The 14,513-nt window shown below is 43.0% G+C and overlaps 1 protein-coding gene across 1 annotated transcript in view; it reads right to left on the bottom strand.

Moving 5' to 3' along the window:
• Positions 1–14,513, bottom strand: part of LOC142661633 (phospholipase A2 inhibitor NAI-like) — a 30,824-nt gene that overhangs the window by 1,252 nt on the left and 15,059 nt on the right. Inside the window, exons 2-4 of the mRNA XM_075839054.1 lie at positions 5,426–5,545; positions 2,406–2,555; positions 519–659 (exon numbers count right to left, since the gene is read on the bottom strand). Coding sequence (XP_075695169.1) covers positions 519–659; positions 2,406–2,555; positions 5,426–5,545 — 411 coding nt within the window. The remainder of the gene's footprint in view (positions 1–518; positions 660–2,405; positions 2,556–5,425; positions 5,546–14,513) is intronic.

Below are 14,513 nucleotides of genomic sequence, written 5' to 3'. Positions count from 1 at the left end.
ATATAGTAACAAGGTGTTCCTGAAGAAGACAACCCACTTAAAAAGCTAAGCACCCCCCTACTTCGGACCCCCCTTGAACCAGAATGGAAAGCAGCTATATAAGAGGAGCTCTCGTTCTGGTGGAATCAAGTCGTTCTTGTTTTACATGGACGGCCATTCATCTGAATGGCCACCATATGATACTACATTTCCCTTGTAGTGGCTGATGGCCGTGGCGGCTCCGTTCTGGAAGAGGATGTCTCGATGAGGTTAAAAAGATCCACTAGAATAGCCTGTTAACATTACTAGAATAGCTTCCTTGATTAACAAAGTCATGACGAAATTTACCTATAAGAGGGTCAGTTGGGGTTACAGTATTTTTAACAAAAGGAAGACTACCTCAAAAGAATAGGAAAACACCAATGATAACAGAGCCTTATACGGACTTTGTAATTGGAGGATTCCTGTAAAATATTTTGTTCATACTAAAAACATAAAAGAAATAAAAATAAGTTTAAAAATTAGTTGTTTTTTTTTACCTGTTCTCGTCGTGACCTGATTTATACACATAGTCTCAGTTCCAACGCAGTCGGTGAGCAGGTCAGTGTCACAAGACTTCGAATTTGGAGCAAAACATGTTTTACATGATAAGCCATTTTTTGTAGTGGAGTCTGGAGGAACTACAAAAAAATAAATAAATCAGTAATTATCGTGAAAAGGGCACAACAAAGAAAATTCAGAGCTCAGTGCGTAGGGTCCGGTCACCCCTCCGGACATGTCTGTTTTATTAAATAGTTGTATTTCCCATAATATAACTTTTCTGGAACATCTTTTCTTAGAACTCTGCACTGAGTCTTTCTTTGGTTATTCCTCCTGGAACTTTATGAACAAATTGACAACTGATTCTAACCATTGCCCTCCATAGTCAGGCACTCTCAGCTCTGATTGGGCAGTGTCAGACCGTGTAGTGATACACCCCCAACTGGTAACATCCAATTAATTAATACTTTTCTAGGAGGAATAACAGAGGAATGGCGAAGTGTAATAGAGTTATAAGAAAATATGCTCCAGAATTGTTATATTCTGGGGAATACAAGTTTTTACTAAAATAGACATGTCAGGAGAGATGTCAGATCCACTTTAATCTTCCCATACATATAACTATCACCAATCCCTGTTGCTTCCTTCTATCCTGTAGGGTAATATTTATCCAAATTATTAAGCCAAGTACCCCCTACTAAGCCTAGTACCCCTACTAAGCCTAGTACGCCATACTAAGCCCAGTACCCCCTACTAAGCCCAGTAGCCCCTACTAAGCCAAGTAGCCCCTACTAAGCCAAGTATTCCCTACTAAGCCAAGTATTCCCTACTAAGCCAAGTATTCCCTACTAAGCCAAGTATCCCTTACTAAGCCAAGTATCCCTTACTAAGCCAAGTACCCCTTACTAAGCCAAGTACCCCCTACTAAGCCTAGTACCCCATACTAAGCCCAGTAGCCCCTACTAAGCCCAGTAGCCCCTACTAAGCCAAGTAGCCCCTACTAAGCCAAGTATCCCCTACTAAGCCAAGTATCCCCAACTAAGCCAAGTATCCCCTACTAAGCCATGTATTCCCTACTAAGCCAAGTATCCCCAACTAAGCCAAGTATTCCCTACTAAGCCAAGTATCCCCTACTAAGCCAAGTATCCCCTACTAAGCCAAGTATCCCCAACTAAGCCAAGTATTCCCTACTAAGCCAAGTATCCCCTACTAAGCCAAGTATCCCCTACTAAGCCAAGTATCCCCTACTAAGCCAAGTATCCCCAACTAAGCCAAGTATCCCCTACTAAGCCAAGTATCCCCAACTAATCCAAGTATCCCCTACTAAGCCAAGTATCCCCTACTAAGCCAAGTATCCCCTACTAAGCCAAGCATTCCCTACTAAGCCAAGTATCCCCAACTAAGCCAAGTATCCCCTACTAAGCCAAGTACCCCCTATTACCCCAAGGCTATTTTCATACTCTGTGTTGCCTACTAAAATTACAGCATGAGCCCCCTGGATACAAAGCATGTACCCCTGGTGTATATACAAGTTGAGAACCTAGGAATATGGGAAAGAAGAATTTCCTCAGATCTGCTTTTAGTGTTGATGACCAAATCAGTAATGGAATGGGTGACTCCTTGTTTCCGGTTCTCAGAAGATTAATGTCCAGCTGGCATCATGTATGGTTACCTTTAGATAGTTGTAGTATAGATCTACTGACTAAGACTTGGACTAAGAAGCTCTCCAGAAATCGTTTAGATGTGAAGAACTTTTTATTTTTACATTTTTCTCACTAAGAGACGGAGGATTGATGTAGTAGAACTTCAGTGTTTGAGACCCACCACACTGTCGGAGATGATATTAGAAAATAATTTGCTCAATTTATCCTGAATGGAGAACTTACGGATAGGATTAGCAGGAATACAGTCATTGGTCTTACAGCAGGTGGTCCCGGCCTTTATTCTACCATTGGGAAGGCTAATACTCCCAGTTTTTAGGCACAAGTTGCTTTGTCCACATTGTCGGATGTACATTTTTGATATTTCCATTCCACCTAGAAATTAAGAGACATTTATTTAGCATTGGGCTCCAGACTTTAGTGGCAATAGTGCTCCATGAGGGAGGTTCGATTCAGGTCAAGGTTGGAGGAAAGGCCTGGAGTTTTATGGGACGGTATAGAGTAGCTTCATGACCAGGATTTTAGGGAAGGAATGAGATTTGGAGAGTCTGCGCTGGACCTTTGACAGATTTATCTGGTGAGTAATGGATCTTTTATTATTTTATGGCATCCCCCCCCCGCCCCCCATGGCCAGATTTTCTCCAATCTTTGAAAACTCCTTTAAATAAAGAAGGAGGTGTAAAAATGTTTTGAAGTTGAAGGAAACTGGAGGAGAAGAAGGAGGTGGGTGATAAGTTAGATAATAAACAGACTATGTGGTAAGGTCAGCCATAGACATTTGTTTTTTTTCAGAGGATCCCACTAATTTTGAAGGGATCCGCCAACAATTGAATCTACGGGAACTGTCCGACAATCCACACATGTCACCAGATGCGGGAAGCAATATTGCTACATATCGACTTTTAACCTCTCGTATTGTTTCCATTAAGGTAAATGGTGATAAAGTTGACGGCTGGCAGGTATCTCACTCGACAGGTATCATGTATCTATAGCCCAAGGAGATGATTCAAGACAGAGAGCAGCAGAGAGTTAAAAACAGAAACACGGCCCGGAACGGAAACAGAACAAATGCAAAACGGCCGAGAAAAAGGACCAAAATGGAAGTTTTTATTGGCCAACAACCGGACCCTGAATAGAGCCTTAGGATAGAAGACAGAAAGTAAAGAAGAGAGGAGGCCTGGCGCACGGACAGTTTTAGGGGGTGGTAAATTGGGCAATTGCACAAGGCCCTTGCTTCCTACGGAGCCTCATAAGCCCCTTAACCCCAGGAGCAAACGAAAACCACCCAATATTATTTAGCAGTGTATGGTGGTATTATTTGGGAATTGAATTGCAGTATTATGTGGTAACTATATGGCAGTATTCTGTGGGCTCTTTAAGGGAGTATTATTTGGATGCTATATTTTATTTTGGCTCTGTATGGCGGTATTGTCTTGGCTCTGTATGGCGGTATTGTCTTGGATCTGTATGGCGGTATTATCTTGGATCTGTATGGCTGTATTGTCTTGGATCTGTATGGCGGTATTGTCTTGGATCTGTATGGCGGTATTGTCTTGGATCTGTATGGCGGTATTGTCTTGAATCTGTATGGCGGTATTGTCTTAGATCTGTATGGCGGTATTGTCTTAGATCTGTATGGCGGTATTGTCTTAGATCTGTATAACGGTATTGTCTTAGATCTGTATGGCGGTACTATGTCAGATGAAATTATGGGGAAAAAAGCCCGGTATAAAAATGCCAAGTAAGGGGCCGTACTTTGCTTGTTATCCAGGGCCTGATTTTCTATAAAGCTGGCCCTGGCCTGGACATGTTAGAGAGTAATTACGGAGGTTGCTGATACAATCATCACAAAGCCAGTTACTTGCTTCTTTTTTCCCCATTGGGAGTAACATAAATCCTGATGGTCATTTTACGGTGATTTGCAAACCGTCTGAAAGTCACTGTGTACCCCAGGCTAACATTTCAATAATTTCGGAAGAAATCGTGTGAGTACGTGAGCATTGGGTAAGCGCTAAGATGTTCTTTGTGACTTGTAATTAATAATTGTGAGAGTTGGTGGACCATTGGATTTGGTGCTGGATTATCAGAATTAGAAGTACCCATTCCCATACACCCTATAGGTAATTCTGAGTTAAAGAGGCTCTGTCACCAGATTTTGCAACCCTTATCTGCTATTGCATGTGATCGGCGCTGCAATGTAGATTACAGTAACGTTTTTATTTTTAAAAAACGAGCATTTTTGGCCAAGTTATGACCATTTTTGTATTTATGCAAATGAGGCTTGCAAAAGTCCAAGTGGGCGTGTATTATGTGTGTACATCGGGGCGTTTTTAATACTTTTACTAGCTGGGCGTTCTGATGAGAAGTATCATCCACTTCTCTTCAGAACGCCCAGCTTCTGGCAGTGCAGACACAGCGTGTTCTCGAGAGATCACGCTGTGTCGTCACTCACAGGTCCTGCATCGTGTCGGACGAGCGAGGACACATCGGCACCAGAGGCTACAGTTGATTCTGCAGCAGCATCAGCGTTTGCAGGTAAGTAGCTACATCGACTTACCTGCAAACTCCGATGCTGCTGCAGAATCAACTGAAGCCTCTGGTGCCGATGTGTCCTCGCTCGTCCGACACGATGCAGGACCTGTGAGTGACGTCACAGATCTGCACTGCCAGAAGCTGGGCGTTCTGAAGAGAAGTGGATGATACTTCTCATCAGAACGTACAGCTAGTAAAAGTATTAAAAACGCCCCGATGTACGCACATAATACACGCCCAGTTGGACTTTTACTGTAAACACGCCCACTTGGACTTTTGCAAACCTCATTTGCATAACTACAAAAATGGCCATAACTTGGCCAAAAATGCTCGTTTTTTAAAAATAAAAACAAACGTTACTGTAATCTACATTGCAGCGCCGATCTGCTGCAATAGCAGATAGGGGTTGCAAAATCTGGTGACAGAGCCTCTTTAATAGAGGGGGGGGGGGGGGTCATTTGTTCAGGATCCTCATCTCTCGGTCAGAGTGGAGAGCCGTCACAAAGAGCGTCTCCATCTGGAGGACCCGTCCTGTCCTGTATTACACAGACGACACATTGATATGAATGGACACGGTGTAATGCCTTATTCCTCCTGTGACGGCGCTGTAGGGAAATTAAACAGTTACTGACAGGTTTCCCCAGGGTCCCAACAGAGGGACTCTTTGGGATCAGCTTATTGTCAAGGGATCTTTCTTACAATTTGTGACCTACCCATTGATGTAACAATGTAAGACAAGACACAAATATCATTTCCAGCGGGGCAGGTCTTCGATGTCCCATTACATAGAGTGTCACCCAGGGATGTGCATTCAATACATGACAGAGAATAACCTGCAGGACAAACACAAGACGGAGAATCAATCGATGGATATTCACAATTAAAATTTCTACGGGACATTAGCGTCCATTATAAAACGGTCCATGCATTATACAAAATATTATAAATGTTTTATCAATTATAAATGTATTAGTTCCATTAACAATATCAGAGAAAACATTACAGAGTTACTAGCATATTTAACCCTTTCATGATTGGCATGGGGTGGACAGACAGCCGAGAGTCCCGGAGCAAAAGCAGTATATACGGGTGACTTTCTCATTAATGCCTTATTATAGAGCGCCCCCTTATGTCTCTAAGAATCCACTAGTCATTGGGAACCATGGAATTCATTAGTTCAGGTCTTTACATGCAATCTAATAGACATTTTAGCTGCTTTTAAGGTGGCACATATGGGATATTCACTCATGATGAGCTACAGTTTTGCTAAAAACCTGTTGCTCCTTGTTGGACAGAAATTAAAATGCCTATTCCTATGATTTCCAGCACTAGGTTAAAAAAAAAAATAAAAATAAAAAAAAAAAAAAGGGAAAAAAAATAACTAAAAGGCCATAATAAAGTAAAAGCAAACAATCAAAAATAAATATACCTACCTTTCTCATATTCCCGGCAGGTCATAAAGACGTGACCACCGCCTACCCTTTTGATCTATGGGCTTTCGGCAATAGTCACCGAAGCAGCTCAGCCTGTATTCTCAATATACAGGTAGATAAATATCCCACAAAGGCTGTGAACATCCAAATAACTCCACAAAGACGTTTTAAGAAGGTAATGAATATTTTTTATTGTATAATTCATATATTAAAAACTAGAGAATATGGGGAAGAATCGATAACAGCACAGAATCTACTTGTCTGACTCCAGTGGCATCACTATAATAAATTGTGGTATAAATCTATCTATCTATCTATCTATCTATCTATCTATCTATCTATCTATCTATCTATCTATCTATCTATCTATCTATCTATCTATCTATCTATCTATCTATCTATCTATCTATCTCTCTCTCTCTCTCTCTATCTCTCTATCTCTCTATCTATCTATCTATCTATCTATCTATCTATCTATCTATCTATCTATCTATCTATCTATCTATCTATCTATCTATCTATCTATCTATCTATCTATCTATCTCTCTATCTCTCTATCTCTCTATCTCTCTATCTATCTATCTATCTATCTATCTATCTATCTATCTATCTATCTATCTATCTATCTATCTATCTATCTCATATCTATCTATCTATCTATCTATCTATCTATCTATCTATCTATCTATCTATCTATCTATCTATCTATCTATCTATCTATCTATCTATCTATCTATCTATCTATCCCATATCTATCCCATATCTATCTATCTATCTATCTATCTATCTATCTATCTATCTATCTATCTATCTATCTATCTATCTATCTATCTATCTATCTATCTATCTATCTATCTATCTATCTATCTATCTATCTATCTCATATCTATCTATCTATCTATCTATCTATCTATCTATCCCATATCTATCCCATATCTATCTATCTATCTATCTATCTATCTATCTATCTATCTATCTATCTATCTATCTATCTATCTATCTATCTATCTATCTATCTATCTATCTATCTATCTATCCCATATCTATCTATCTATCTATCCCATATCTATCTATCTATCTATCTATCTATCTATCTATCTATCTATCTATCTATCTATCTATCTATCTATCTATCTATCTATCTATCTATCTATCTATCTATCTATCTCACTGATCATGATCAATTGATTATTTAAACCAAGAGGTCTGTGACCGAAACCTACACGATCAAGCAGTAAAAGATGAACATAGTAAATCTGGTCAACTACATATTACCCTGTGGCCTGGAGACAGGTCGAGCCCTCGACGCTTCGTCTATGGCTTTTTTAAGACGAGTATTCGGGGACTAGACTTGTGTACCTTAAACATCTTGCCGTGTCCAATCAGAGCGTGAGTAAATAGGCTACACCTACCAGATCCACGCCGCTTGCCTTCATCTGTTGGCGCTAGACAATGTCAGCCATACGGTGGCATCCCACGGAAAGTCTATCCCGACACATCAGGAGAGGGTAAGGACACTTTGCACGGCGGTATTTTGGATCAGTGATTGGAATCCAAAACCAGGAGTGGATATAAAAACAGGGAAGAGTAAAACTATTTTCCATTATGATTTATCACGGTGTAGGTTCCACTCCTGGTTTTGAGTTACTGATGTAAAATACTGACAAAAATACTGCTGTGTGAAAGAGGCCAGAAGCGTTGGTACACGGCAACCTGATTACGCTTTGCCATGGTGAAAGTGCTAGCGCAGATGCCGACATGTGCTCCCTGGCGGTGATTATGACATATACTGTAGCATGCTGTACAGTAAAAAATTGTGTAGTACCGTGTTAGCCAGAGACAATATGAAATGTTAAATACTTTTGTGTCAAAAAAGACAAAAGTATAATAGGTATGATACCTTTATTGGCTAACCATAAAAGTTCTATATGCGGCTTTCAGAGCACAGAGGCCCCTTCTTCAGGCAGTTTACAAATGAATGACTTAGAAAAAAGCACAACATTTAGATGTTACACAAAGACAATTAGTACATGAGGTGATACATCATTAAGATAAGCCGGGGCAATAAAACTGAGGTTATAGGGGTGATGACTTAGGAGTTAAGGCATCTGGAGTCAGTCTGATGGGGGACGTGACGTGTGTCCATGTAGTGGCTCATAAATCCTGGTGTTAGATTGAGGCCTTGTGTCAATGACTGGAATTTTATCATCATCTTGAATTCCCAAATTTTTCTTTCTCTGTTGTTTTTAAAATGACCCTTCAGAATGAGTACCTTTAAATCTGCCAAACTGTGGTCTGGTCCAGAGAAGTGTTTTCCCCGGGTGTATCCACCTCCTGTTTTATTGTATGTCTGTGAAGATTCATCCTGGTTTGTAGTGTTTGTTTTGTTTCTCCAATGTAGATTCCTTTATTGATGCACCTTGTACACAGGATCATGTACACTACATTGGAGGATGTACAGGAGAACGTGCCAGTGATTTTATAGTCCTGCTGCGTGTTTGGTATCTGGATGGTGTTTGATGACCAGATGTTGGTACAGGTCTTGCATTTTCTACTGTTGCAAGGAAAAGTGCCAGTCTCTGATGGTGGTGAGAGGGCACTTCTGACCAGGAGATTCCTTAGGTTTGGTGGCTGTTTGTATGCAAGGAGTGGTAAATCTGGGAATATTTCCTTCAGTTTATTGTCTTTGTTAAATATAGGTTGGAGATCAGCAGCAATTTTCCTCAAGATGTTCATTTGGGGGTTGTATATGACCACTAGGGGAACCCTGCTGTTGTCTTCCTTCTTTTTGTACTCCAGAAGATTGCTCCTTGGAATTCTTGTTGCTCTGTAGATCTGATCATCTATAATCCAGAGACTGGCACTTTTCCTTGCAACAGTAGAAAATGCAAGACCTGTACCAACATCTGGTCATCAAACACCATCCAGATACCAAACACGCAGCAGGACTATAAAATCACTGGCACGTTCTCCTGTACATCCTCCAATGTAGTGTACATGATCCTGTGTACAAGGTGCATCAATAAAGGAATCTACATTGGAGAAACAATACAAAAACTACAAACCAGGATGAATCTTCACAGACATACAATAAAACAGGAGGTGGATACACCCGTGGGAAAACACTTCTCTGGACCAGACCACAGTTTGGCAGATTTAAAGGTACTCATTCTGAAGGGTCATTTTAAAAACAACAGAGAAAGAAAAATTTGGGAATTCAAGATGATGATAAAATTCCAGTCATTGACACAAGGCCTCAATCTAACACCAGGATTTATGAGCCACTACATGGACACACGTCACGTCCCCCATCAGACTGACTCCAGATGCCTTAACTCCTAAGTCATCACCCCTATAACCTCAGTTTTATTGCCCCGGCTTATCTTAATGATGTATCACTTCATGTACTAATTGTCTTTGTGTAACATCTAAATGTTGTGCTTTTTTCTAAGTCATTCATTTGTAAACTGCCTGAAGAAGGGGCCTCTGTGCTCTGAAAGCCACATATAGAACTTTTATGGTTAGCCAATAAAGGTATCATACCTATTATACTTTTGTCTTTTTTGACACAAAAGTATTTAACATTTCATACTGTAGCATGCTAAAATTATAGTAAATCAATCAAAATTATTTTATAAATAAAAAAGGTATAATATATATATATTCAATAGACCGTTGCAATCCAACCAACAGGGGGTAAAAGTAGTGCTTTATCGCCACCTAGTAGGAAAATATTGAAATGACATATCCGGGGAAAATTCGTTAGAGGAGATTGCGTCAAAATTCAATCTACATAAACCATGTATAACAATCAGGGGTCCAACTGTAAATAATAAAGTGACTAAAGTGCTAGAGATAAAGAGAGTGCGGGCCAAATGATTTAAAATAACCAAATAAGCTGAAATCATTCTGAAGAAATGACTCCTGAGGCCAAAATGTATAAACTGCTGAATGTGATCGAAGCTGAACACGGAACCAGACAAGGTGTAGGAAATAAGTAATAAAATAAGTTATGCCAATTGTTTATTTACAATTATTTACAGTTGGACCCCTGCTTGATATACATGGTTTATGTAGATTGAATTTTTACTCAATCTCCTCTATTTTTCTTTCGAGATGTCATTTCAATCAGGAGGCGATGTCTGGTCATTCTCCCGACACTATGGTGAAGTTACTGTGGGAGTAATTCACGGCACAGCGTGATCTCGCGAGATCACGCTGTGCTGTGAGTACAGCTGGACATGAATGAAGAAAAGTGTATGACGCTGATTGGTCAGCGTCAGAACAAATTAGCATAACACTAAAAATTGTCATAACTCGGTTAAAAATAAACATTTAAAAAAAAACAAAAGACAAAAAAACGTTATCTACATTACAGCGCCTATCAGATTAGGTAGGAGATAGGGCATTTATAATCTGGTGACAGAGCCTCTTTAAAAAAGGATTAGATAATCTTCTGGAACGAAAAAAAATCAGCTCCTATGTCAATGTGTAAAAATTTTTCCATTCCCTTTTCCCATCCCTTGGTTGAACTTGATGGACATGTGTCTTTTTTCAACCGTACTAACTATGTAACTATGTAACTATGTAACTATGTAATGTATGTAAACAGGAACTCCTCCAGTAGAATAATGAGTGTTGCTCTGGAGTATAAGGCTATGTTCACACGGAGTATTTTGGGGGAGGAATATCTGCCTCAAAGCTCCAAACGGAATTTTGAGGCAGATATTCCTCCCCCAAAATACTCCGTGTGAATAGCAATGATCGCGCCGTTTTTCGCCCGCGGCCATTGAGCGCTGCGGGCAGAAAACACGCTTTCTCCTGCCTCCCATTGAAGTCAATGGGAGGTCGGAGGCGGAAGCGCCCGAAGATAGGGCATGTCGCTTCTTTTTCCCGCGAGGCAGTTTTACTGCTCGCGGGAAAAAGACGCCGACGCCTCCCATTGAAATCAATGGGAGGCGTTCTCGGGCCGTTTCTGCCGAGTTTTGCGACGCGGTTTCCGCGTCAAAAAACTCGGCAAAAGACCCCGTGTGAACATAGCCTAATACAGGATGTAACTCAGGATCAGTACAGTATAAGTAATGTAATGTATATACACAGTGACTCCACCAGTAGAATAATGAGTGTTGCTCTGGAGTATAATACAGGATGTAACTCAGGATCAGTACAGGATAAGTAATGTAATGTATATACACAGTGACTCCACCAGCAGAATAGTGAGTGCAGCTCTGGAGTATAATACAGGATGTAACTCAGGATCAGTACAGTATAAGTAATGTAATATATGTACACAGTGACTCCCCCAGCAGAATAGTGAGTGCTGCTCTGGAGTATAATACAGGATATAACTCAGGATCAGTACAAGATAAGTAATGTAATATATGTACACAGTGACTCCACCAGCAGAATAGTGAGTGCAGCTCTGGGTTATAATACAGGATGTAACTCAGGATCAGTACACGATAAGCAATGTAATGTATGTACATAGTGACTCCAGAAGCAGAATAGTGAGTGCAGCTCTGGAGTATAATACAGGATGTAACTCAGGATCAGTACAGGATAAGTAATATAATGTATGTACACAGTCATTCCACCAGCAGAATAGTGAGTGCAGCTCTGGAGTATAATACAGGCTGTAACTCCGGATCAGTACAGGATAAGCAATGTAATGTATGTACATAGTGACTCCAGCAGCAGAATAGTGAGTGCAGTTCTGGAGTATAATACAGGATGTAACTCAGGATCAGTACAGGATAAGTAATATAATGTATGTACACAGTCATTCCACCAGCAGAATAGTGAGTGCAGCTCTGGAGTATAATACAGGCTGTAACTCCGGATCAGTACAGGATAAGTATTGTAACGTATGTACACAGTGACTCCACCAGCAGAATAGTCAGTGCAGCTCTGGAGTGGGTGGAGTAGGACGTGTGGAGAGAGCTGCTGAGACTTCCGTGCAGGCCTTGGATCCAGGGACTTTCCTTATCCTATCTGCCCAGGCCTCATACCATCTGCCTGGGCTTGGAAAGTACCCTGAGGGGGGTTCCATCCTAGGATGGAGCCTCAGACCTCTACCTCCCGGAGCATGCCAGCGGGGGGTAGAGGGTCATCCCAGCTGGCTGGGAATATGCAAACAGTCGCGGGGGTGAGGAGATCATCTCGGGGCAAGGCTGTCCTGGCTCCCCCTGAGGTTGGAACCCTGGATAAGGGTATGGAGACGCGGTCCGGCAGGGTGATCGAGGTGTTGTCGTCTGGAGAAGGACCAGCACCGTCCGGAAATATGGGAGACGGTCGTGTGGAGGAATGGGGACAGCTGAGGACCGGAGAGACGGTGGAGAACTTCAGCTCCCGTCTGGCTATGCGGTTGGAGGAGTATCGGGACCTCAGGAAGTCGCTGCAACGGCTCCGTGCGGACTTGGCGGTCGCCAGAGGAAGAGCTGCAAAAGCCTCAGGAGGTAAGAGGTCCCGATACCTTTTAAATGTGAAATCCTTGTTGGAGGAAATAAAAGAAGTGGAAGAGAGACGTGAGGAGATTTTGGCAGGCGGAGGGGTGTTTGGTGAAAAATTAAAAAATGAAGAGAGGTTTGCCGAGATGGCAGCACCTATAAAAATAGAAAGTGTGGAGGAAGACACAGCAAAGGAAAATGTGGGGGAGAAAATGGAGCATGAAAATGCAAAGTCCAGAGAAGGCTCAGATTCTGAGGCACCCAGGAGCAGTGAGGAGGAGGAGGGTGGACTCACAGCTGGGAGAAATCAGGAGAGTTTTGATACTGACAGTGAGCGGCCTCCAGGATTACTTACACAGATCCGTAACGTGGAGTCGCCGGTATCCTTCCAGGGATTTTGTTTCGGTGCGGAGTTACCCGCAGAGGAGGAAAAGCAAAAGAAAAAAAAATTTAAGAAGAAAAAAAAGACAAAGGAAAAAAAATCTGCTGAAGGTTCATTTAAAATGGTGTATACAGCAAGATCCTTCCTGTGCTCTGAGCCTGATGAAAGTCAGGATCAGGGCGCAGGTCCCGCAAGACCCCCAGCTCAAGCCTCTGCAGTGGGGCTGGAGCGGGAATGCGGGGAGAGTGTTACGGGTCCGGCATTAGAACACGTGGTGGTCAAAATGGCGCCGGACGCCAACCCCTGCAAAGGGGGCGGTACTGGTGGCCTGGTGACGCCAGGGGGTGTGTCCCCGTGTCCGGTTAATGGCGAGCCCGGGAAACTGGTCTCTGATGCGAGTCAGCGGTCTGGAGAACGGGTAAACCAGAAACCGGATGTGGTGTCTGAAAGCCGGAAGTCTGTCGGTGTCAAGCCGTCAGACGTTCCGGACAAGGGCGGTCACAGAGGGGGCTCCGGCTCTGTTGGCCACTCCTCTGTGGGAGGGGGGAGTGGTCCGGCGCCGGAGGCGGCTCCAGTGACGTCAGTGGCTCCTTCGTCCGCATCACTGAAAAGTGGTGTAGGCGAGAAGGAGGCTGCTGGCGTCGGGGGCGGCGGTGGCCCCTTTCCCAAAAATGTTCCGCACATAGAAAAGATGGAGGTTAATGAGGCGGAGGGCACAGCGGGGACACCGCTTATAACATCTGGTGGCGTCCCTGCAAAGGTGCCTGATGATGCGGAGACTGAAGCAGTGTCTACCCACACAAAATGCACAGAAAAAATACATAACATAGGACCAGGCCTGGCCAGAAGGATGACTGCAGGGGGACCTGGTGGGTTAAATAAAAAAGTTGCGGCTGTGGATGTGGGAACTGCTGGGGGTATGCAGGTGTCTGTAAATGAAGATGCTGGAGTGTCTGCTGGTAATGGGGTGTTGAGTGCTGTGTCTGTAGGTGGTGAGGTGGTGGGTGGTGGGGATGGGGTATCAACCAGGGGCAATGGGCCTGGCGCTCCTCTTGCTGTGACATCCGGCAGGTCTTATGCTGGTGTGGCAGCGGGGGGACAGCGGGCCCACCCATCTTCATCCTCAAGGTCCGGGGACGGTAACTTGCAACAACGTCTCTTGGACGCTTTAAGAGAGGGAAAGCAAACCCTAACCATAGGGGGAGTGCAGAAGGACCTGTCTTTCTGGATAGACAGATATGGTCTAAATGCCTTCCGAGAGCAACGAGGAGATCAGTGGTCGCTCCCAACAGCCGGGCAGGCTGTAGCCAGGAGGAATGTGGTCCGTCTCCGGTGGCGTGGCAATGATGCGTGCCCTCCCAGAAAGAGGGTGGTGGAGCTGCTGCTGGGGATGGGCTTCAAGGCGAGTGACATCTTTGCCTTGATACATCCTCATGGCTCGGTCGAGTTTGACATCAGCTTTGTTCACCTAGGGGGCCTTGAGGTCTTCTGGGGGAACTACGAGCTGATGAAGGACGAGCCTGGCTGGCGAGACTTTGCT

Source organism: Rhinoderma darwinii, chromosome 10 (genome assembly GCF_050947455.1).
Source record: "Rhinoderma darwinii isolate aRhiDar2 chromosome 10, aRhiDar2.hap1, whole genome shotgun sequence".
Lineage (NCBI taxonomy): Eukaryota > Metazoa > Chordata > Amphibia > Anura > Rhinodermatidae > Rhinoderma > Rhinoderma darwinii.
Note: the sequence above shows the minus strand (reverse complement) of the source record. Positions and strands in the feature narration are given on the sequence as shown.